The sequence below is a fragment of the Aulonocara stuartgranti genome, assembly GCF_965226115.1.
Source record: "Aulonocara stuartgranti genome assembly, chromosome: 11".
In the NCBI taxonomy this organism is placed as follows: domain Eukaryota; kingdom Metazoa; phylum Chordata; class Actinopteri; order Cichliformes; family Cichlidae; genus Aulonocara; species Aulonocara stuartgranti.
In genome coordinates, this window is record NC_138947.1 from 9894012 (window position 1) to 9918984 (window position 24973).

The 24973-nt window shown below is 39.6% G+C and overlaps 1 protein-coding gene across 1 annotated transcript; it reads left to right on the forward strand.

Annotated features, from left to right (window-relative positions):
* The first annotated feature begins 4770 nt into the window (after positions 1-4770).
* On the forward strand, positions 4771-23410 carry rapgef5b (Rap guanine nucleotide exchange factor (GEF) 5b). Its single transcript, XM_082551937.1, has 18 exons — positions 4771-5243; positions 10335-10468; positions 11149-11249; positions 14900-14978; positions 15202-15346; positions 15437-15534; positions 17435-17462; positions 17655-17733; positions 18462-18611; positions 19373-19470; positions 19719-19841; positions 19952-20130; positions 20355-20445; positions 20561-20611; positions 20830-20917; positions 21065-21129; positions 21297-21351; positions 21608-23410. The coding sequence occupies exons 1-18, from the start codon at positions 5004-5006 to the stop codon at positions 21724-21726; spliced, it is 1923 nt and encodes a 640-aa protein (XP_082408063.1). The 5' UTR covers positions 4771-5003; the 3' UTR covers positions 21727-23410.
* The last annotated feature ends 1563 nt before the right edge of the window (positions 23411-24973 follow it).

Below are 24973 nucleotides of genomic sequence, written 5' to 3' on the forward strand. Positions count from 1 at the left end.
AAAAAACCCCTGACAGGCAACAACCCCCCCCCCCCCCCCCCCCCCCCCCGCCCTTTTTATTGGACAAAGGTGAAAGGACAAGTGTTTCTTCCCCTGGTTTGTTTCTCTGTGGATGAATCAAGCAAACATTTGCCTTTCTTTCATGCATGAAATCCTGGATTATGAATTACAACACAAACACACACAAAATATTTTATTCTAATTGCTTGTGTATTTAGAAAAATTTACATAAAAACATACTTTCTTGTCATCTCATATAAAGAGTGATATTAATAGTTTTATAGAAATCCAAAACCACCCATCTTCATTTTGGGACATGTTTGAAATCAGTGATAACTACATGTTGATAACTGCCATTAGGAATATTGTTTGACAGTTTGCTTCATTCTTTTGTAGTTCTGAAGAACTAAACATTTCCTTACCTCAGCTAAGAGCAAGACCACTGAATCCAACATGGGGATTACCCTCAGCTACTGCGTGTTTTCATATCTCATTCATGTGCAGTGGAGACAATATCAAAGTTGAATCTTTTGTCATAAAACATGCATCACATCTCAGTATTTTTGTAACATTTTCTTGTGACATTTCTGTATTGTACATTGTCATTTTTAAGACTATTTATGACAATAAAGATGACTGACGAAGATCTTTGGGCTCAGGGAAAATAAATACATGTTAAAAAAATTGCAGAATTGTGCCAAAATGTCATCTAAATACATTGATTACAAACATAGTACATGACCTTTCATAAAATAAGAAACACAATTAGAAAACAGCAGCAAACATCAGTTTTAATGCTCAGTCAGAACATTAAAACACTAAAAATGTGTAATTTGTCGTCTTATTTTATCTCATTTATCTTATTTCATCTTATTTTTAAATTTTAATGAAAGAGGTTATAAATATTTGTGGATTAACCATCACAGAAACACACAAAAAATATTTTGATAACTAACAATACTGATCATTTTGGGCAGCTGCATGACTCTTACATTGAGTGGTGGTTTAATACATTTGTTGAGCACTGTTTATTGTGAAATGTAGTTGCTAGAAGGTTAACAATATTATTAATTAGCATAAACTTGTACATTAACGGTACTTGAAGTTTCTCAGTCACACATTAAGCACTGTCCTAGACTAAATGAAACATTTAATGAATGAATCCCCTTAAAAAAAGTATTTAGTGAGGGATTAGGCATAATCAATATCTGGGAAAATAAGCTACTGTTACGAAGCCACATGCAAATGTAATAGCTTTTGGTCATCAGAAGAGGTCAATGTTCCATTAAGTGCTCATCATCATGCCAATCTTGTTTCAAAAATGATTGCCTGTAATCTGTGGAGCATATGTCAAACCAATCTCAAATGATTGATATCAAGTCATCCACAGACAAGATTCCTGACACAAAGTAGAAGCTGCATGATTTTTATATCCAACTAAAAAGTGTCACAAAATACACATTTTACAGTTTTTTTTTTAAGATTTTTGGTACACAAGTATGCACAGAAAGCTAATGAATAACTGCTATCTGCAGAATTCCCACTATGTAAATAAAAGGCATTTACAATAAATGAATCACTGGTCCCGAAGAGTGTCATCAAAATAGAATGTTTACATTTATATGTGTAACTTTTGCAACCATTTAAATTAAGGTTGTACTGTTTCTATCACCATCGCCGACAGTGTATGAATCAGAGATTGGAGTGATAAACCTTGGTAATGTACAGAACCTATGAAAAGGCTTCCTAAGACAACTAGCCAGGAAGAGCTCCAGTCTGGTCCAGTCTGACCTTTGCTATATTTCTTATCTGTATAAAGCAAGACTGGACTAGACTTTTGACATATATCTACCCTATACATACAATGTATCTCTGCAGATTAAGCTTGAGGATTAATGAGTACAGATTAGTCATTCATTTATTCCTGTTATACCAAGTAGCACTATCAAGCTAGCATGCCATGTGGTGTGGTCTTACCTACAGTATGAGTGGCTAATGCTAGCTGTTAAAACTACAGCTAATAAGGTTTCCTTTGTCTTCTGGTGGCAAATTAGAGACACTGCCTGGCTGCTTATGGGCTAACCATTTAGGGGAAAGACCCATGTCTCCTCTTCCTTATATATATAATGGCCAAAAACAAAAACACACCTGCTAAATAAACCGACAGACTAATAAAACGCTAAAATTTCACTCACCAAAACTGAAACAGAAACTTCTTAGATGAGCTATGCCTTACTGCAACTCTCCTCTATAAGACAGTTCAATTAAAAATGCTCCAAAAAGCACCAGCAGGACAAAAAGTGAAGCGTTCCAGTTTGGACACTCCACATAGCAGAGGTGAGGTCTAGCAGACTATGGAGACAATTGAGTCCCCCACATTTTGTGCCCAAATAAATTGGGTTAAAATAAGTAAATAATCATCTCCTTCAGAGTTGTTATGAACAGGGAAACTACTAATAGAGCCCCATAATAGATGGCCATTTGTCCCGTTTGTGTCTTTCAGAGCAATTTTATAATAAATATAAAATTGGTAAAATCAAAAATGTCTATGACGAAAAATGGATTATACAAATGAACTGCAACACCAGGGTTTCATGTGCTGTCAGTGACTCATGATAATATTATAAGCTTTGGCTATGATTGTGATAGCATGTAAGATGATTAGAGGCCAAAGCTGAGATTATATCAGCTAAGGCCAATGACCTAATTTAGGGCTGGGCAAATAAACACATGATAGACACAAAAATGGACTTTTGCTAGAATTTTCTGAAGAGCTCTTACATTACACTACATTATTTTTAAACTCCCAAACTCAGATATAATATTTTAATTGGAGATGAATGGTTTTCATTCCAGATTGTGATAAAGAGCTCAAAGAAGAGAGGAAAGAGTTGATAAACAGCAGAGGATCTATGCTATTTGTCATAATTTACCTATTTGTCTAATGTGCAATTTTAATGTGCTTGTAAAAAAACTGCTACTAAATATTTAATATATGTGGCAGACTGTGGCTTGACTTTTGACCTTTTTGTGAGTGGCTATTGTTTTGGAAATCTCTGTAATGAACCCAAAAGAGTTTCGTCATTTGCTTTAGTCTGTTGCAGCGCTGCGCGCCTGCAGTAGAGTTCCTCCCATGGTTGTCATGGCAGTCCCTGGTTAAAGACACTAGTAGCACACAGAGCTGCCTTACAATTTTGGCTTTAGGCATCTTCACTTTGCAATTCGTTTACTTGAAAAACTGGGTCAGTGGTAGCACATTAAAACTAGGTTTGTCACCCTGGCTTTGTCCCGATGTAACACGTTCACTTTCTTCCTACAGTGGTATCACAAAAGCAAATGCGCAAAGACAGCCACATACAGTAATGTAATTAAGTCTCGTACAAACCAAGGATGTGGTCATATTAGTTCATTTACTTAGTATTTGGTAATTTTTTTCTTTTCATTTAAAAAAGATTTTAAGAGGACTTAAAGGAAGAGTTACCTATTGTAATAAGTCTAATATGTACTCTGCAGGAGGAGTGCAATTGGTGTCGTGCCAATCACTTACATTAAAAGAACAAAAAGGCCGCAGTGGAATGATAGGACTCGTCCTCACATGAAAGAGAAACACCACTTAGAGATGGGGACCTTTTCTCATTCTGCAGTTTGCTGTATCAGCAGTTTGGGATGGCAGCACAGCTGAATGGCTTTGCAAGGACCCAGTCAAGCATCACACCGCTGACAGAGGGGAAAAAAGATATAATGATAATAGATAAAATGTTGCCCATACTGAGATTTAATGTCCTTGTTTTTCTTTGATCGATACATGTCGGGTCACACTGATCCCTCTGCAAGTTCACTAAGCACACTGACAGCAATTGCAGTTGGACATCTTAGTTGGACAACTTAGAGCTCTGTAATAAAAATGGACACTTGCAGCAATAGTCTGCAGGGTGATTAAAGGGCTTTTTTTCTTTGTTAGTTTTCTCTTCTTCTTTTTTCATTATCGTCCTATTAGAGAAACGTATAGTTTCAAATGAAGTGTCCCAAACAAACAGTTGATTAATCAGCTTCACTGGCCATAAATGAATAAATCAAAAATGTAATTATTCCCACAAAAGCTTCAAACATGCCTGGGTTTCAGATCCTCTGTATAGGTCTACTGATATTTTACACACCAACGATTGACTGAGAAATTCAATAAATCATTTGGAGATTAATTAGAGACTCAAAAATGTTACAGAATACCGAATGTTAAATGAAGCCGTTTGTAAGTTCCCAGCATAAGTTGATCTCTTGTCTGATGAACTCCCCGAGATCCAGCCTCAATTTGCAATATATCACATAAAAAACTGGAAACTCTGTTCACTGTTCACTGTAATCAGCAGCTATCTAGATGAGTGATAAAGAGTTTTGATTACTCAAAATTCTAATGCTTGCTCCACTTTATATACAGCAGGTAAATGCTCTGATGTTTACACATCCACCTGAATATGTCAGTAACTTTCTGTGACAGATCTGTAGCTTTTGCTCTGACTTTACGAGCTTCTTATGGGCGCCATTACATTACCTCACCCTAACTGAAAATAAAGCGGTTAAGTATTGTTTGCCTCACACGTAGTACATCTCCACCCTAACAAGAGTTTGACCTTCTAGTGTGAAGTACCCTGCCCTATCCTGAATCTTAACTCTCTCCTGCTTTCGGGAGATTTTTAAACTTCCTTTTTGGGTCTGTCTGGCTCACCAGATGTTTCCTGAACCCACCGTGTCCTTAACTCACTCCCTCCCTGCCCGGGTGCTGAAAAGCACCAGAAGGACGGAGAGGAGAACTCTGTCATTCACTCTCAGTACAGCCAACCACACAGAGCGATACCTGGAGTTCAACTGATGCGCCTGTAGACTTGACTGAGGTGTACAGCAACTGGAATCTACTCAGACAGAAATTCACAACTCGTACATATAGCCTACACTCATTCTTGAGCTGCTCACCTCTGTTAGGCATTTTTTACGAGTTGTGTAAGCCCATGTTCAGGAATTCTGCTGTTGTTCCTGGTGGAAAGCCAGCAGCCAGTAATCAGTCGGCAATGTCGTGGGACTGTGGCCTCAGATACATGTTCTCTGTGTCCCCTGGGCTGCATCATGGGAACAAGAGCATCCTGCATGACAAGGAGGACCTGTCCAGACTGGAGATGGTCCAGAGACTGGCCAAGGATGGCTGTCGCTTTCTGCAAAACCACAGCAAGAACCCAGAAAGGACAAGTGAGGTGAGATACATGACACATCGGCAGACAGAGCAGATATTTCTACAACTTTTGTTTGTTGCAGCATGTAAATGCATCGAAACGAAAACGCAGCTTTAGTTCAACATATTTGATGCTCCACTTTATTTAATTATAAATCCGACTCTGTTAGCAAGCTTTCCCCATGAGTGAAAGCAAGTGGAGTCTGCATCCTTAGTTACATTCACTCAGGATTATACTGCAGTGTTTTATGCAAGCATTGCAGTCTGTGTAGCATCCCATTAATCAAACTGAAGTGAATTTGCAGTCTTGTTTTTTTTTAATCGGTCTCCTTACGTTCTATAGTGTCTCCACCTTATCTAAAGATTAGTGTTGCCACTTAAATTATGTGCAGATTGCAAGAAGTGTCTCATTAAATATGAGAAAAAAGACCATTTTAGACGCAAGAATAGATGTCAAAATAGATTGTATCTATAAGATGAATCACTATGCCTGTGTTTACAACCCCAGTTCTCAAAAAGTTGGGATGCTGTTCAAAACGTGGGTAAAAAGAAATTCAAATACAACAAGAAGTGTTGTATGTGCACGTCAGCCTCCACACTTTTAAAACTATTACATCACCTGTATAGGAGCAATCTGATTGGCTAGCTTTATGGTGGGTTCAGCTTCTCTCTTCCTGCCAGCTGTGTCTGTGCGTTGACCTGCTGAACAATTGCAGGAAGAAATGACGCAAGTCATCATGCCAAGACATTGTATGTTTTCAGGGTGGATTCCCGAGCGTCATGACCTTTTCTCCACCATGAGGCAAGCTCTCCTTATCACCGTGCACTTTCAGTAACAGCCTGTCGCCTGCAGCTGCTGCCAGTCTGTGGATGATCAAATGTTAGAGCTACATAACAACAGTGTTTTACGTTTGTTTCTTTAGTGACATACTGAGCACAGTACTGAGCCACCATTCATTTCTTTATATTTGTTTCCAAGGATCAAGACTTTTTAGTAATTTTTAAAAGTGGTCTTGAGCAATAGTTTCTCAGGCTTTCTTTGGACATTGGTTGTTTTCTCACTCATTTTCATTTTTCAGTCCAGTCCCTGTTCCTGACCATTTTTAGAAGGAACAATCCCTAACACTGACCTATAAATTATAAATAAATAAATAAAGAACTCAAGGAATGAATCAGTGCTTGTGTCTCAACAGAAACTTACCACAGAAGCAATTTTAAATTAATGAAAATTTATTCCTGAATTCAGGAATAGAACCACACCTAATGCAGTTCCCTTCTGGGCCTATGCCCTCCTGCAATACAAGCTGTTGGTTCTCATTGGGGGATCTTAGCAAACCTGATGGAATTATGAAAATGAGTACAGTCAGATTTTGATCCACCATCTGGAAATGTCTGATTGGCAATGGCTTCATTTTTCAGCTTGGCAATGATTTGCACAATATTGTACATATGCAAAGTTTGTCAAATTATGACTGTAAAAAAGGCTGAGTATATATGTCTGTGTGTCATTTATAATGCCAGAAATAATAGCCAGGTATGGTAAAGTACACTTAACACTACACCGTAAAAAAAAAACAAATCCTAAAAAAACAGTAATATTCCAGCAGCTGGGGCGCCAAAATAATACCATAAAATAACAGAAAATAATTTTCCCATTATTTTCAGTAATGACAATACAGTTTGTTGCCCTTATTTTACATCGGATTTTGCCTTTTTCAAGTGCTTTTAAACATTAAATTAGGAACAATTTAACGTGATTAAACAATGAAATTACCTATAAAAAAGGTCAATGAATGTGGCAATATGAATAATACTTAAATGTACAGAGATATACAGTTAACAGTTGGTTTAAATAACAGTGGATCGCATTCATATAGTACTTTACAATTCCCCTCTGGCCATCACCAGTAGGTGGTAGGTGAAGCGTCTTGTCCAAGGGCACAATGACCGAGAGTGTCCGAGCCGGGGCTCGAACCAGCAACCTTCTGATTACAAGGCGAACTGCCAACTCTTGAGCCATGATCACCCTAAATAACAACAATAATAGTAATTATTTGATGTAAAAAAAGTTTATACGAATCATTTTATATATTTTTCCATAGCATTACATTTGAATTTAACAGTTCAGTCTTTCAAATAACGGACAAATATTTGTGAAATTATGATACATTTGTGAATGTATTTTAACAATCTAAATATGCATATGTACAGACAGATACATTTAAAAAACAGGAAAATTATGTTTTATTACATTTACAGTGATTTTACGTTAATTTACATTTGAAATGTAAAATCAGTCTATTTATGTGAATTTAATGATATTCTAGAAGAACAGTACAAAACTATAAAATACACAGTAAAATACTTTTATATCACGATTTATTTTTACAGTGTAGAATACACAGTACATTTAACACTTGACATTTTCTGGAAATATTAACATTATGTGAGATGATTCTCTAGTGTTCCTCATCTTATAAGTAATCTAATGATGCTGCTAGTGCTGTAAAACGTGACTCATACAGATATCTAAACACAGACATCAAAGTGTTTAGGAATCAGTTAAATCCCAGCTGGTGGGAAAAGGGGTGCTTAATATACAGAGTGCTGCATGTCAGAGTCTCTGATGCAGAAAGACTGTGAATGTTAGGCACTCTGTTTTAACCTAAAACATATTGCGTTATAGTTTATAGCCACTCATCATATTTTGCTTTAAATGAGACAATAAAAGAAGTCCATGCTTTATTACAGCTAAAAAAATAGTGATTGAGACTAAAGATTACTCAAGACTATGTTTACTGAGATCATACCTCAAGTCAACAGGAGTTCTGTACAATTTGACTTCTCTTTGCAACCAGAGGTTTTTCAAATGCAATGTTTAACACTAGGTTCTGCATTTATTTGCTTTTCGGATCCAGAGGTTGCAGATCTTTTACAGTTTTCTATCTTTTATAGCCTCTTTAATTTCAGTTTATGGGGAACAGATAGCAACACATTCTCATCTTTTCTGTTGAACACATTTTGTCTTACTCTTATTACCTTGATGTTACATAATGTGCACCTCCCTTGCTCACTGTTTATTTTTCAAACCTCACACATGAAATATGAATGACATCAAGCGTCTGTTAGAGATGATGTTTATTTGAAAACAGCACTCGTATATGGATCCCGTCTTCTTCTTCCCATCCTGTGTAATCCACACTGGTGCTTGGGAGGAATTAAGACAAATCAGCACTTTGTCATGACTGAGACCTTCCAGGGCACTTTAAGTGTTTCATACCATGCATGTCAGATGCACACAGACATACATAAAACACATCTCTCTAGCCAGCAGAATAGATCTGGAGCCATAGATGGGACAGTGAAGCTCTTAGGGGGACGTGACTTTGTGCAGAGGCCTGAAAATTATTTTTGCTTTTCTGCTGATGGCGTCCATGTTTGAAAGGCTTCCGTAACTTTGAGCAAGGTCAGATCAAGGCTAGGTTTGAAACTGAGTGGCCCGGTGCCCTGCTGTCTCCTTACAATGATCCACTCTAGACGCCTGGTTGTTTTTTGTATAGGAACACTGGTAACCACAAAGCACAGTGCACACTAAGCAGTAGTCTGAAGCAGCCAAGAAACAATCAATAATTAATTGTGAAGAGTCTTATTTGCTGTTTGACCCATTAGCCATACACTGAGATATTATGTTAATTATAGTCAAGAATCAACTGTGCTGTACTGCCAGGCTTGGTGAGACAAAAAAGTGTGCTTTTTTTTTTCTAACTTTAAAGGAATTTAACAGACACAGTATGCCACATGTTGATAAAGCTAGAACCACAGGAAGAAAGGAACAGCTTCGCTTCAATGAGATTTTTTTCTTCATTCCATTTTTGTCATCCTCCATGCCCCTTAGTCCAGTAGTAAGACAATTAAGTCTCGATGCTTCTTCAGCAACGTAGAAACTGCTTGAGAGCACCTGTCTATGTAATATTGGAAAACGTAATTGCTACTGCAGTTTTAGCAGATATCTAAAGTTTTCTTCAGTCAGTCAGACAACACAGGACTGGAAAAGTACCACCAATCTAAACTACTGTAGTGGGATAATGCAATAATAATGATGAAAGACACACTATGTTTGTGTGTCTTTGTTTTGTTATATTTTGTATCTAAATGCATATATTTGCATATGTATCGTGCATCTATAGTGTGTCTTTATGTCCACGGATCCCTTGACAAGCGTTAATAGTGCCAGGAAGCCATGCTTAACTGAACGACCCTGAATGCTTCTCTGGCAAAAGGCAATTAGGGCCACAAACTGCAACCATTTCCAGCATGTCTACCCAGCTAATTGCATGAACAGAGGCTTGTGTTGCAGTGACTGATGGCTGAGAAGGGGAGGATGGGTGAAAAGTGAGGGGAGGGGGCCTAATTCAGGATGCATGCGTATGCAACATACAGTGAAGATCTCATTAAGACCAATATCACTGATCCAGGCTACTCCATTGTCAAGCAGCTGTCAGCCATCTTTATACTTCAGAGACACTCTAGTAATCCTTTTTGGTTTAAGATGTCGACTTTAGTTAAGTTAGATTTTAGATACTTTAAGAGAATGTCTAGGCTGTCCAGTATGCCCAGCAATAGAAACAGAGATATTGCCCTATACATGTGAAAGCATGAATAAAATAAATAAAATAAAAAAAATACTTGTTTTGTTTGTTGACAAAAAGGAGATGAATTTATCATTGCTTGTATGTCGTGGTGGTAATAGGACAAGTACCTGGCAAGGGAATCGGGGGTCTATGCTAAACTCCAAACCACAAAACCTTTGTTACTATGCAAAGTTGAACCATGTGACAGCTTGAAAATAGACTGCCTTCAGTCGCCAACCGTGATTTAATAGGCGCTACACATAAATCAATAATTAAAATAGTCTTTTATGTTAATCCCTGAATGGGCTCCAGTGATAAGGGCTGAATAATGATATATGGAAATTCTCTTTCACTTACAGTGCAGTATTATGATGGAAATCAGTGGTGATTTGTGCGAGTGGGAGAAAATACAGGGGAATCTCCTTGGTGATAACACACTCCCTCCCTCCCTCCCTCCCTCCCTCCTGCTTTTCTCTCCCCAGCCCCAGAGTGACGAGGCAGTCCGCTTGTGTCTGAGAGAGAGGGGCCACGATGTGCTCGTTCTCCAAAGATTGTCGTCAGAGCAGCTCTCTGCATCAGCGAGGGGAGGAGGGAGAGAGGAGGCGAGAAACAGGAGGTAAGCCTCTCCACTCCCCTCCCCTCCTAGATTCCCTCCCTCTCTCACTATATGTTTCGCTCCCTCAGCGCTCTCCCTATAATCACTCTCCTTCTCCCCCTCTGCGGATCACACACTCACTCACTCAGGCATGCTTACATCACAGTTCCGTGCACATAAATGACTACATTAAATACATACAAGTAGGCAGCATGGGACTGTGAGGCAAAGCTGCGCTGTCAGCCTTCCCATTCAAGTAACTGGAGAGGGGTTTTTTTTGTAGTTGCGAGCATACTGGGATACCTCTGTGGACTACGGGCTCTAGCAGGTGCAGGTGGATAGAGGGATGGGTAAAGGGGTCATGCAGCAGTAACCACAGCAACATTGCCGGCATAAGGGCAAGGGGACTCTGCTAGGATGGGATCTCGGCCACAGCCCCCGAACCAGCAGCAGGAGGAGGTAAGGCTGCTACACGCTGCCTTGGTGGAGCAGGAGGAGGACGAGGAGGATGAGGAGGGCTCGGAAAAGAGCAGCAGTGACAGCACCAGCCGGGCAGAGCCGGTGACAATGCCCACGTTTGATGTCCCTTACTTTCGCTACATAGATGATGAGGGCACAGAGGGAGAGGAGGAATGGAGCAGCAGCCGGTCTCTCTCTTCTTTTGAGGAGGACTCGTCCAATGACTCTGTTGTGTCTGACAGGTACATGGTAGTGTCAGGGACTCCCGAGAAGATCCTGGAGCACTTGCTGAATGACCTAACGCTGGACGAGGACCGAGGGATAACACAGGGCAAAGAGTCAGGTCAGCATACTGCTTTCATATCATTTCACCCTCTTTTGGCTTTACCTGTGTCTGACATAAAGCGTTTCTTTGATATTAGAAAGCAAAAACACAAAGTCTTTTTTACCTTTATGTAGAAGTCACATATGTATCTTTATGTGACTGAGAAGAGAAAGAGTAAATGAGCTACCTTCACTTTCTGTTTTACTTTCTGCCCTCCCCACCCTTTCTCTTACCGATAAAGCTGGGACAGCTTCTCCCTCTGGGCATTATTACTGGGTTAATCATGTGCTGTGATTGCCGAAATGATGTTAAGTTTAAGAGCATTCATTTAAAAGCCATGACAGAGATAAATGTCTCTCATATCTTTTCAGTGAGGCTGTAAATGGTCTGCACGACATGCAGTCCAGCCTCACAGCAATAAAAAAATCAACACATTTCCTCTCATCCAAGCAGGTACTTGATAATTTGGCTCTGTTGCCAAGGCAGAGGAGACCCTCTGTTTCTGAAGCTGAAAAGATAACTGGATGAGGAATGACAATTGAGAGCTGTGAGGCAAGGAGACGAAAGATTGATGAAAAGAGCGGGGAAGAGGAAAGAAAGTGGGCATAAGGAGATTAGGAGAGGAGCTGCAGTTTTCTTGGGATATGGAGGTGGTAACAGATGATCTCTCATTGGGATGGAGGCATGACTAACTGGAGATCAAATGTCTTATCAGGGATGCAATAGAGTTATAGACTATGTTGAGTGTCGTATTTTTATCGCTTTATTAGAATATTTTATTCTGGTATGAAGTTAAACATAAAGTCAGCCACTAAGACAAATAGTTTAGCCATTCTATTCTTTGTTCATTTAGAGTATAATAAATCCATCGGCCCAGAAGGGCTTTGTGTTGTTTATGCATCGTTCACCATTAGTACAACTTGCAGTGAGTGTATAGAAGTTAATGCTCCATAGGGAGCCATGAAGCAGAGCATGATGCTGAGTGGTATCCCAGGGTCAAAGAGCCAGAGACCTCAGGAGGATGAGTCCTGAGCAGCAATTGATCTGCACTGAGTGATGTTTAATAATCTGACTGCTGCTGGCTCCTTGTCGTTCTGTGCTACTGCTGAGGATCATCTCATAGAATCAGATTTCCAATTTTTCTCCAAACAAGATTTATTCCAACATTCAACGAGCTGCTGCGTTTTGGTTCGTCTCTCTTGGATGGCTCAGATAAGCTGATGATTTTATATACAGTACATCGCATTAGAAAGCCATTTTTATTTCATTATGGTAGCACTCACGTCCATGTTTAAACAACATTAGGAATGCAAAGCTTTCTGTCTTCTTTTGCGAGAGATGGCACTTTTCTGAAACCACCGCAGGCATGTTTGAGGGAAAGCAAGTGTGAACCACTGCAGCAATCAGTGGATGTCTGATGTGCAAGTGTTTTCTTAGCACTGTGATTAGCATTCACAAGTCTTCAGCATTGCCTTCTTTCCTGTACCCAATCCCTGAGTGCAGCTATTGATTCTTGCTCTGCACAGATCATACTGCTCGCTGGTAGCATTGAAAATCATGCAACAGAACATTTGTGCCCTTAATGAGAGGATGTCCTATCTCTTTTGCCAATGCACCATGTGGAGAGATGTTTATTTGTACTGAAAGTGAAAGAACAGAACATGTAAAAGCTTTCTAAATGCTAAACTAATGCCTTCTGGTGGTTACCAAGCTTGCAAGTGACACATTAACATGCAAATTTCAAAGACTGCATTGATCAGCTTTGTTGAAATGCAAAAGAGACGTGCAGATTGATTGACAAGCCTATTGATGACACTGACAAGGTAGTTTAGTGAATCAATTATGTAATTCTGCTAAAAGGAAGACAAAATTTGTTTTGGTTTGTGTGTCTGAAAGCAACATGATACATGGTAGTACACGTCAACTACAAGTTCTAACTGTGAAATATTAAAAACTGACTGACTTTTATGACTGACTGGAGCCAGAAAACAACCCAACCGCTTGCTAAACTTCATTCAAACGGCAGAATTCACACACAATGTCTTTCCCTTTATGAAGCAAATACATCTTCTGCTAACTTGTTTGGGTTAAATCTTGCCGCTTTGTTTTTTTCCCTCTATTCCAATTGAAAACTGCAGACCTCTAGGTCTGTTTTCCAACTTCAAAAAAGAAACCGTCAGACTGTACAGTCTGGGGAGCGGCATGTGAGCTTTTACTCATGAGAAAGCGTTTCAGTTTCAGCTTAGCTCTGAAAAAATACAGCAGTAGGCAGCAGTGTGAGTGAGTAGTATGCAGTCAGTCAGTGTGCGTGTGTGTGTGTGCAAGTAGATACAGTACATGTGGGTGGGTTGTGATATCTCTCCTGTCGTTTTCTGGTTTTGTGTTAAGGTGTGTTTTTATAGAAGATGTGCATATGTAACCGCCCATGAGCAGTGAGTGATGTGTCCACAGCTGCTCTGCTTGGATTAACATAATGATGTCAGGGAGTCCTGTGGACCAGAACGTACACAAAGACGTTGGGAAGCCAGTGTGAAATTAAAAAGAAGAATTTACAATTCTGGGTGTGAGGCACACTTACAGAGGGGTTGGAAGGCGGTTGGCTCTAATAGGATTTGTAAAGCTTTTTGGTTGTGGCTGGGCATTATGTCTAAGAGTTAGTGTCCTTTTCTTTCACATTATGCCTTAGACAATTTTTTTTCTTTTGTGTGTATCTTTTTATGACAGTTTTGGTTAGTGGTTCCTGAGGATATTCAGACGAATCGCTGGCCACAATTTGGGAGAGATTCATCTGTGATCATTAAAGAAATCCCATTAAGCAAAATCAGCTGTCTTTCTTGAAAATGCAACTGCAGGTACGCAAATGCAGAGCGTGCATCCATTTTGTGTCATCTATTTACAGGAACACTTTTTCATTTTAAACCTTGGTAAGAGGTTGTAGAAGGGTACCGTGGCAGAAAGTACTGCTTGTAAACACAATTGCATGATTGCACAGCAGAAACATCAAATTTCCTGTCTGTGAGCGAGAAAATAACAATGAAAATATTGACTTCATTACAGGTCAGAGAGAGTCACCTGACACATTAACATTATTGGCTTATCCTTACTGATACAGCCTGCAGTAGCAAATGTGTGAGACTGCAGATAGTGCAAGTAAAAAATGGTGTGCAAGAAAAGGCCGCTAGCATATTGTTTGCCTCTTCTGAGCTCTTCTTCTCACATTATTAAAGTGGAAAACGGAAGCCATCGCAATTAGTAAAGCTCTCCTGTACGTAGCGCTCAGCTGACATTAATCATACAGTTGTCAAGGTCACTTGAGTGCATGCCCTCCAGCATCTTGTAGCACTGAATGAAGCTCATAAGGCTATATCCATAAAGCCCCTTCCAAGCATGCACTCCTTTCCATTAATCTAACAGTATCTGAGTGTGTCAGCTTCGTGCTTAATTGAGGAATTCTGCTCATTTTTTTGGTAAAGGTCGCACTCCTACAAGGCAAAAGTGGACCGTGTCTGGGTGGCAGAATATCACTGATTTAGCAGTGAGAAGGCCGTGTATCTCATGTCTGAAATATGCGTCCGTGGCTTATGACTGATGTAATGGGATGTGTAAAGTCTTTTTTGCTTTTTCTGAAGTTATAGTTTCCATGAAATGATCTTTATTTCTCTTTACAGACACACTTCTAGATGACTTCCTGCTAACCTACCCAGTATTCATGTCTACAAGCGATTTATGCCAAGCTCTACTGGGACAATATCCTTGAACACATAGGCTTTTATAGGATCCTGAATTAGATGTTTTATTCAAAAACAAAGTATGTTTTACCTTCTTAAAGCTGTTCCACTTCACTCATCTTATTCATATAACTGACTCTCTTGGCCCCTTTACTAAATCGATATCATGCACCATGCTTCGCTGTGCTGTGCATTTGACGTCAGACATGAAAAATAATCTCCCTTCCTTAACCGAGTCCCACCTATTGCACCAAGCGACACAGAGGGAAAGAGGATCGGAAGGAGGCTCTGGAGAGGAAGCAGAAACTCCTGCACCTGGTGTCGCAGTGGATGTTGCTCTGCAAAGACTTCCTGAGAGAAGACGAGCATGTCAAGCTCTTCATGAAGGTAGGACACACTGTGCAAACGGAAAAGGGTGGAAACTGGGTGGGAGGTGAACTTTGTATGGGAGAAATGAAAATTGACATTTCCTTCCAGACTCTTTATCGTTGTGTGCTGGATGATCTTTATGAGCACCCGGCCCTGGAGAGGGATGTGGGGGAGCTGCAGAAACTCTACCACCTGCATCGCAGACAGTGAGTTCATATATTTGTTCCTCATTTGGTGGAAACAGAAAGAGAACTATAGTTTAATACAGACATACTTTCAAATTCTATTAAATGGAAACGAACCTCATCAGGCCTGGGTGTGGAAAATTTCTAGTAAGATCTGTGACTGCTGAAGGATTCAAACTGGAACACACACTGTTCTTTGAATACGAAGAAAGGGCTTCTTCTCCCCTTGGTGTCTTTCTTTAGATGCTTATCAATGAATCCATTCAGAAACTGAAAAGTAATTGCAGTGTTCTGGGTTGGTATGCATATGAATGGCACAGAAGTCTTCATCTCAAATGTCCAGAACTGAGGATGTATAAGAAGTTTGAGAAATAAGAAGCCACAAATGTTTTCTGTGAGAAAAAGAAAAAAGCTCGAAGAGCACGCACGTACTTTTTGTCCCACCACTTGTTTACAAGACTCTATTTCTAGCCAGCTGACTGTGATTGGGCCAAACACATGAGAATAATTGCAAACACAGTGATACGCATCAGTATGGTTTCAGATTTGTTGAGTCATAAAATCATTATGCAATATTCAGAACACAATATACAGTATCAGTCCAATCAAATGAATATTCACAGTGCTGTGGAAGCTACGAAGCACAGATACCAATAAATAAATATAAGTATATATAAAAGAATATGAAATCATGTAAAACCTTTTATAATTGCAGACTAAGGCATTATGAATAACCCAGTATTTATTCTCCATTAAATAAAACATGCTTGATCTGCTAAATGTATACATAGATTCAATCAAAGATGAATTTCAACAGTTTTGTTGCTCTGAAACTGGAATCTGTGAGTAGCTTTAGTGTTTTCGTTGATAAAAATAAACATCATGTTGCTTTTGATGGTACAACCCTGAGTCACAAGACACATTGCCACACCCATGCGCCCCTTGCCCTTCGTCAGCCTCCAGTCACATCTTTTCCCCTGAGGCTGCTCTTGCCTGATGCCCATTAAAACCAGTGGAGATGATTCAACCCGAGCCTCCTACAGTTATCTGACCGCATCTCATTCCCGTTTATATGCACGGAGGGAAATCCACAACACCCACTCTTATAAAGCAGCCGATTTTGCGTGGGTGTTACCGGCTGACATACTCTTCTATTTAGGAGCTTTTCACAATCAGTCCCACCCTAGGGGAGGACAAGGTTGACTGCCGTGTGGAAATCTGCTGCAGAGTGAAAAAAGTGTCATTCTTTTCATAGAAAGAAGCTTCCCATCAACTTCCATCTGGCCTTTGTGCAAAGGGAAGGTTAAGCTGGGGGAAAAAGACTGTTTGTTTTCTTGCACTCTCCAATCATGTGCCATTATAATTCACCGCTAATCGACTTCTTTGGTGATTCGGCTTTTTGAGGAGTAAAAGAGCTAGTTAGATCACAAGCGGTGCTTTGACATGGCAGGGGGAGTCAGGTTTTTCATTAGTGCACAGTCGTTGCTGGCCTATGAGAGGAGATCCCTGCGGGCAGGCTTTGTGCCAACATGCCTTTTGTGATGCAGAGCCCAGGAAAAGCTGAGGGATGATAATAGACACGGGGCTATCCATCAAACCAGGACTAACCCATGGGAATAGGGTGATTAAATGAAAGTATCACACTGGAAGATCTAAAATCTACCAAGCACTCTAATCTGTCCTTGACACCAAGCTTAAATAATGGACTCAACACAGCAGAGGAGTATACATGGATTCCTTTTACCTTGATTATATAAACTGCATGGGTCGTTACGTTGTTGTACTACGGACACTACCTGCGGTCCACGGATCATCATCATCATCATCAGTTTTTAAGACAAAGTACAACGATTGTTTTTGTAAATGTTTAATTACACTGTGGTGCACTTTAGTGATTTGTTTCTTCTTCTCCTTTTTTCAGTACTGTGGAATATTCCCCTCAAAGAAAGGTAAGTGAACAAGGCTAAGAAATAAAAGATTTTATACAACATGAGCTGGCTTTCCCAATTGACGTTTCGGGTGTCGGGGTTATTGTAGTCACATTTCCTCCTAAGAACATTGTTCCGTTGTTCCACCGAAATGCATGATGTTCTCAGGCAGTAAGAGCGTGTCTCAAAATCCACGCATTTCCTCTCTTTCAGAGCAAAGCACTTTTCCACCAATTGAGTCTGAAAGAGAACGGGCTCCAGTCCAGGGCAACACAGAGGGAGACCAAGGATGGTAAGTCGTAAAAAAAAAAAAAAGCTTCATTCTTCACACATTCCTCCCGCCATACGTTGTTTCCAAAGTAAGAAAAAAGGAGACTTTTAGTCTGAACTGTACAACAATGGGAATCTTTCCAGGGATTGAATGAGGTATTTGGGAGTGCAAATATCTGACTTATGACATATAATAGCCTAATAAGATTAAATGTTTATAGCACCTCTCAAAAGCACAGTTAAAAGGTGATTTGTAATGAAAACATGTAGTAAAAGGAGACAGACAGTAAGGGGGAAAAAAGTTTTTAGATTATATTCCTTTTAAAGAGCTAGTTCATTCAAATAAGCCTCCAGTTGTGGTCACGTCACCCCCTTACTTTAGTGTTCCCGGCCAAAATTGGTCTGTTTTAACATCTCTTAAATTAGCATAACAAACATTTTTCATCACCAAATTCAGTTCAGTGGGCCATTCAGTGGGTCGTAAAGTGGGTCTTTCATTTGGTCATTCAGTTGGCCAAAATACACCGAAGCAGATGATTTGAATTTCTTAGTCTGTGTCCAGAATGTGCAAACTTGGTCAGTGGGCAACTTCCCAAGACCCACCTAATGGGACCAGAAGATCCCAGGTCAATGGATCTCTGCTGTGCCTGATAGAGGCATGGATTTCATGTTAACCTCCTATATGGGCAGTGGGCTGCACTTTTTAACAGATCTTACAACTTAATGAAATTATTTTTTTCCCTTTGCCAGTGCTGTGTCATGTGTATATAACCATGGACTCATACCTAAGTATGAGGGTCCAGTCCGGGGTGGTGGCACAGGAGCTGGTGCAGGCAGTGGCAGAAAGGATGGATGTCTCCCAGGAGGAGCTGGTACTCGTGGGTGTCACTTATCCTGGAGGTAAATAGTATTTTCTCTAACTGGTTGGAGAACATTGCATAGCAATAATGACAATACTTTCAATGTTGAAACTCACAACTTAACACTGTAGCACTACAGTTGAATATTAGAGTAATCCAGAACTAGCTATGAGACTACTTACTCTAAATGCAAATGTGTGACAAATTAAAGGAAAATGCTTCACAAGTGTTTGAGTGAGGTGCTGGGCCACCACTTCCTACTAGAACAAGTCTCTGTTCTCTTTTGTGTTTTATGTTTAACGCATTGGTCCAAATTCTGTCATATGAGTTTAAGCACTATGACGGCTACAGTCATTTTCATATTCTTCAACACCATTGAGTCCGTCTGTTTCCCTATCAAAGAGAGCACTCATATCAGGATATGGTGATCTCTCAGAACAACTGTGTATTGATTTTAGTGATCATTTCCTCTTAGGAGACAAGTGAATCCAACCAAAAAATTCTCATTTATAGTTTTTTTTTCTAACATTTTGTCATATTTGATGTTTCTTTCTATATTCATTTTGATACTGAGCCCAGATAGGTATGTGAGAGATTGCAATCAACATAATTGACTTCGATGTCTCCTAGGGAGTCAAGTAATATGGAGTCAGCATCTGTTATCAGTCACTAAAGTGTCAGGCTACCTCAAAGTGGAGCTTGGCACACAGAGTCTTATCTGTAACCAGTGATAGCTGCGTACATGCTGCCAGACAGATTTCTAATGGTATTCTGCTGTTTATGCTCTTTTCTCCCCTGCAGGCAGACTCCTCCTGCAGCCTCAGGACCGAGTTTTCTCCAGTTCTTTACGGTCAGTGGGGAGGCTGCATGCGTGCAGGAAGGACCTTAGTGAAGTCCTGGTAGGAATAATATTTTTATGTTTAACTTTAACTTTAAATATGCATTTTCTTGAGAGTAGAAAAAAAATGCATTTTTATATATGATACCTAAAAACCGGCGAAGAGACTTTTAATTTTTAGTATTTAAATTGAGGCAAAACTAATTCTTATTCAGTGTCTGCAAAAATGTCTAAATGTTTATGTCGGTGTTCAGGGCATTGTGGTTTTAAAGGAAAATCTGAACCTTTTTTGCTTGTTTTTCTTTGCAGAACCCTTTAACAGATAACTCAGAGCTGCAGCAGAGGACAGCTCACATGCTGAGTTTGAACACCTGGGATGTCGCTGTTGCACTCACTGATTTTGACTGGGCAATTTTTGATGCAGTGCACGAGGTTTGTCTCACAACTTGAACTTGCAAAAATTCTTCTCTTCATACTGAATCCTTCAAAGATGTTAATGTTCAGTAAATGTTCTTTTTTTTTTTTTTTTTTTTTTTTTACAGCAAGAGCTGGTCTATTTCACCTTCAACCGCCACGCTGGCAGCAACCACACGACAGCTTTAGAATTCCTGCTGCAGCGATGCAATGACATCCAGCTGTGGGTGATGACCGAGGTGCTGCTGTGCCCAACGCTCTGCAAACGGGTTCAGCTCATCAAGAAATTCATAAAGATTGCTGCCCAGTTAGTATTGTTCCTCCCATACCACAGCAGTGTGATAAGAGATTCACTTACCGAGTATTCACATTGGCTTCTCCTACTATTAGTTCAAAGTTATTACAGCATTCAACCTGTAGGGTGAGATGTTTTATATGGGAATACTGCACCCTCCAGTGGCAAATCGTTGAACTACATCTACTTTTGTGGTTACAAGTCTGAAAGTAAATGAACTGTGTGCTTGTGTGCAGCTGTAAAGCACAGAGGAACCTCAACTGTTTCTTTGCGATCATAATGGGCCTCAACACAGCAGCCGTGAGCCGCCTCAGTCAGACATGGGAGGTCAGATGTTTTCTTTACTTTTTTCTTTTTCTAAAAGGAATTAATAATTTCCATCTTTTTCCATTATTATATGTCTAGCTGAAGTATCTGAAATCAGCTTTTATTTTCTCTGCAGAAAGTTCCTGGCAAATTCAAACGGCTATTTTCAGAGCTGGAAACAGTTACAGTAAGTTTACTGAGCATGGTATGAATTCACACTGTAACAGAGAGTATAAACCCTTGTGTCGGTGTGTACTGGCCGAACCAAACAGATGCTTTGAACTTGTAAAATCAGTGGAAACATCTGGCCGCATTAGATCGTTAGTAGTCTCTAATAAAAGCATCCAGGAACACACAGTCACTCCCGCTGGATAAGACTCATTCATTTTAAAAATGTCTTCACAGGATCCCTCGCTGAATCACAAGGCCTACAGGGACTCCTTCAAGAAGATGAAGGCTCCAAAGATTCCTTTTCTTCCTCTGCTGCTGAAAGGTGTGCTCATTATTCTGTCACTTCAGCTCCCCTGCAGAAAATCTAACTCTAGGAGCAGAGTGCTGGGGAGATATTTCTATCAAGCAGATCTGACATGGAAGAACAAACCTGCTGGAGAATACTAAACAAAATGTTTTTCTCCTTTAGATATCACATTCATTCATGAAGGCAACAAGACGTTTCATGATAACCTGGTCAATTTTGAAAAGCTGGTAGGTTTGTGCATTTTTGTGGCGCCTTGAGGCGACTTTTGTTGTGATTTGGCGCTATATACAGTAAATAAAATTGAATTGAATTGAACTGAATTGGCAGGGCATGCTTCAGCACCGAATACAAAACTGTATGTTTAAAGATGCCTGTTTCCACATTTTGCTTCCAGCACATGATAGCAGACATGGTGCGTCTCATTCGACAGTGCCAGAAAGATCACATGGGTCAGTGTTTAAATTGTTTATATTGTTATTTCTTTTCTACAAACTTCCATACTAAAAGCAATGATGAAACATCATTTTTTAAAGCTGTCATCATCAGTTTTTGCAAGGCAAATAACAAAATCAGTGAGCAAAGTCACTTACATTCATGATCCTCTCGCACCAGCACATTGCCTTACATGATTTCATACAATGGCTTTAAGAAAGTCAACAAAATCCATTTCACCCAGAAAAGTAACACGTTTTCTATTCATCCTAGGAAATGGAATAACACAGAAGAGCAGCTCAGAGGTGCGAGCCTACATTGACTATCTTCACATCATCGACAATCAGCAGACTCTGTTTGAACTGTCACAAAGGCTGGAGCCTCGATCTTAGAAAACAACTCTGACCCTCCTTCATACTGTGCCAAGGGACAACCTTACTGCTGTCTCATCTAACTCTCAGGACAAAGGCTACAAGACCCTAACCAACCACAGGAGGGCGCTATTTGATCAGGAGATTATTTACCAGAGACAGGAGCAGGCGGCTAAAACAGATTAATAAAAACATGACATTTTAAGCACCTAAAGCAAAATCACACAGTTTAAGGCAAGTCTAGACGTCATTTAACAACGAAAATTTACAAAAAGAAACGATTGCTTTGCAGGAAAAATGCTTCCTTCTAATACAAACTTACAACAAATGCAACCAATGGGTGTAGATTCACTGTCCTGGACTTTTCTTTGAGCTGTTAGCACACCACAAAGCAACAGTGAGCACAGAAGGAAGACTAGTTGATAACTGTTTCTGACTTTCTTCAGAGAGCTACTGTTTTTTTTTTTGTTTTTTTTTTACATCAACTAAAAACAGTGGTGGTCAGCTCATCAGATTTAACCAAAGATTCTTTCAGCTAATAAAAGTCTGCACTGTTACACACACTTCTGTGCTCTCAGAGTTCGCCACAATCCAGATTTTCTTGTTGCCAGGTCAGATGTAAGACATGCTTTTCCCAAAGCAAATCAGCACAGTGTTATGCACAACAAGATTGAAACTGTTGCTACATGTTTAACAGTTTTTTTATATCATTTTTATTTTTTATTTTTTGTATTTGTTTTATTTGACCACAAAGTGACGCATATATGATGAGTCTTTGCACAGTACAGATTGTATTAAGGCAGGGAACTACAGAGTAGTACAGTATACTGTATTCTGTTGGCATGTGTAATAATTGTCTATCTTTGTGCCAAATCCCATGAAAAATAGGTGTTTAAAATAACGATCATTTTCTAATCATTTTTAAATCACTAGCACAGGGAACTTTAAGTGGTTTAGCTGTGGACAATCAGTTAAATGAAGCCACAGACTCATACTGGTACTTCTCTGTACTGGGCTTTAAAGTTCATCAATATTGGTGCATTTCGCAGACATCCATACATCCGTCTGTTGAGATTTGAAGACTGACAGCAGTTGTTCACTTCTGATACACAGAGTTCAAGAATTTAGCACCAGAAAAGAACCTGATTTCTTTGAAGCCTGATTCATTTGTGGTTAGATTTAGCGATAGCAAAAATCAAATATTAAAATAGCACCTTCTGGGCAAGAATAAGAAGAGAGAAGAAGAAGACAAACTGGAAGCCATTTGCTTGTTTGCATTGTGTCGTAGCACTACTGTACAATTTTAAACATGCAGTATTTGTTCTGTTTTGCTAGGTTGGGTCAGGCAAACTGAGGTAGTTATTGTGAAGTGTGTACATACAATTATGCTTTATATTCTTCACCTTTTTAAATTTTAAAACATGCTTTAGCAGTATTTTATTTTGAGTATCATTTTTTGTCATCAATAGTGTACAGCTGATTCAATTTATACAGTGTATATATGTTGAAATTCTGGATATGGATATTTATCTCATAATTATTTATTTGCTTTCAAGATACTATTTAGGATGCTTGTGTTAATTGTTTTGGTTTGTTTGTTAGATTTTTTATTGTACGCACTGTTTTTGGCAGGTCTGCATGATATGTCAAACCATGGACTGACCATTAGTGCCAACTGTGCATGTATTAAAATACTTTTCATCATCGTGAGCTCATTATTTTTAGACTAATATTTGGTGATAATTCATAACAGGTAAAGTCTGTTTTCTAACACCAGCATGCAAACATTACTTCATTTAGAACTACAGTGTTAACAAAGACCCTGGAAGTTAAAGTACTGATTACAAAAGTGAATATGTACGTGCTCTGAAATGTACATGAAACATGAAAGTGAAAAGTAGCATTCTGAAGGAAATATTTGCGCTAAGCTACAGTAACTGATCAGTGTCTTTGTTTTCTCTCATAGGGTCACTGACTCCATTTCCCTCTGACACAAATGTTTGCTTTGCACTTGGATTTCCTGCTTATGTTTTTTTTGCCTCTTTCTACAGTAAACGCATGCAGTAAGTGCAGATCAAGATCAAGGGTCTGCCGGGGCAAAACTGGGTCTCTCCAACAAGTGTTCATCACCCTTATTAATAATCTGACACCAGCAAATTAAAAACCTGGAACTTCAACTCAGTCATGTCACAGCTGACACTAGTTCTGCTAGCCAAGTTAATTAATAACTTTATATAATACAGTCTTCGACAAAAAGGTGTAATTACCCTGTAATTAAATGTATTTTATTTGAAATTACAAAGTAATTGTATTTACCTACAAATACTTAGAGGCAGGCACACTAGAATAAGAGTGTAACAGTGATGGGCCATTTCGTAACCTTATAGGATGGAATCAGAATCAGAATCAGAATACTTTATTGATCCCTGGGGGAAATTATTTTTTGTTACAGTGCTCCATTTTAAACCAACATTAAGACAAGACAGACAATACGCTAACTAAGAATAGTACAATATATACATATATATACATACATACATACATACATACATAAGTCACTTATAAATAAATATTTGGAAAAGAAACATGTGTAGTTGTAGCAGCAAACAGTGTGTTAAGTGGATGCGTTGTACAGGGAGATGGCCACAGGCAGGAATGATTTCCTGTGTCGTTCAGTGGTGCTTTTCGGTAATCTCAGTCTCTCACTGAACCTGCTCCTGTGACTGACCAACATGTCATGGAGTGGGTGGGAGGTGTTATCCAACATTGTCTTTATCTTGGACAGCATCCGCCTCTCCGACACCACCTTGAGGGAGTCCAGCTCCATCCCCACAACATTGCTGGCCTTACGGGTCAGTTTATTAAGTCTGTTGGCATCTGCGACCCTCAGCCTGCTCCCCCAGCATGCAACAGCATAGAGGATCGCACTGGCCACCACAGACTCATAGAAAATCCTCAGCATTTTCTGGCAGATGTTGAAGGACCTCAGTCGCCTCAAAAAATAGAGACGACTCTGGCCCTTCCTGTAAAGTGCTGTGGTGTTTTTAGCCCAGTCCAGTTTATTGTCAATGTGTACTCCAAGGTATTTATAGTCCTCCACAATGTCAACACTGACCCCCTGGATTGAAACAGGGGTCAAGTGTTTCCTGGTCTTCCTGAAGTCCACGATCAGTTCCTTGGTCTTTGCCACGTTGAGCTGCAGATGATTCTGCTCACACCACGTGACAAAGGAGTCGACCACAGCCCGGTACTCTGTCTCATCATCCCT

Bases quoted from the DNA above. Each gene is read 5' to 3' on its own strand.
- rapgef5b (XM_082551937.1), top strand. From the start codon at position 5,004: ATGTTCAGGAATTCTGCTGTTGTTCCTGGTGGAAAGCCAGCAGCCAGT. The intron at 10,469-11,148 runs GTAAGCCTCTCC...TGTGTCTGACAG, and splicing joins GAGGAGGCGAGAAACAGGAG to GTACATGGTAGTGTCAGGGA. The intron at 19,842-19,951 runs GTTTGTCTCACA...TTTTTTTTACAG, and splicing joins TTTTTGATGCAGTGCACGAG to CAAGAGCTGGTCTATTTCAC.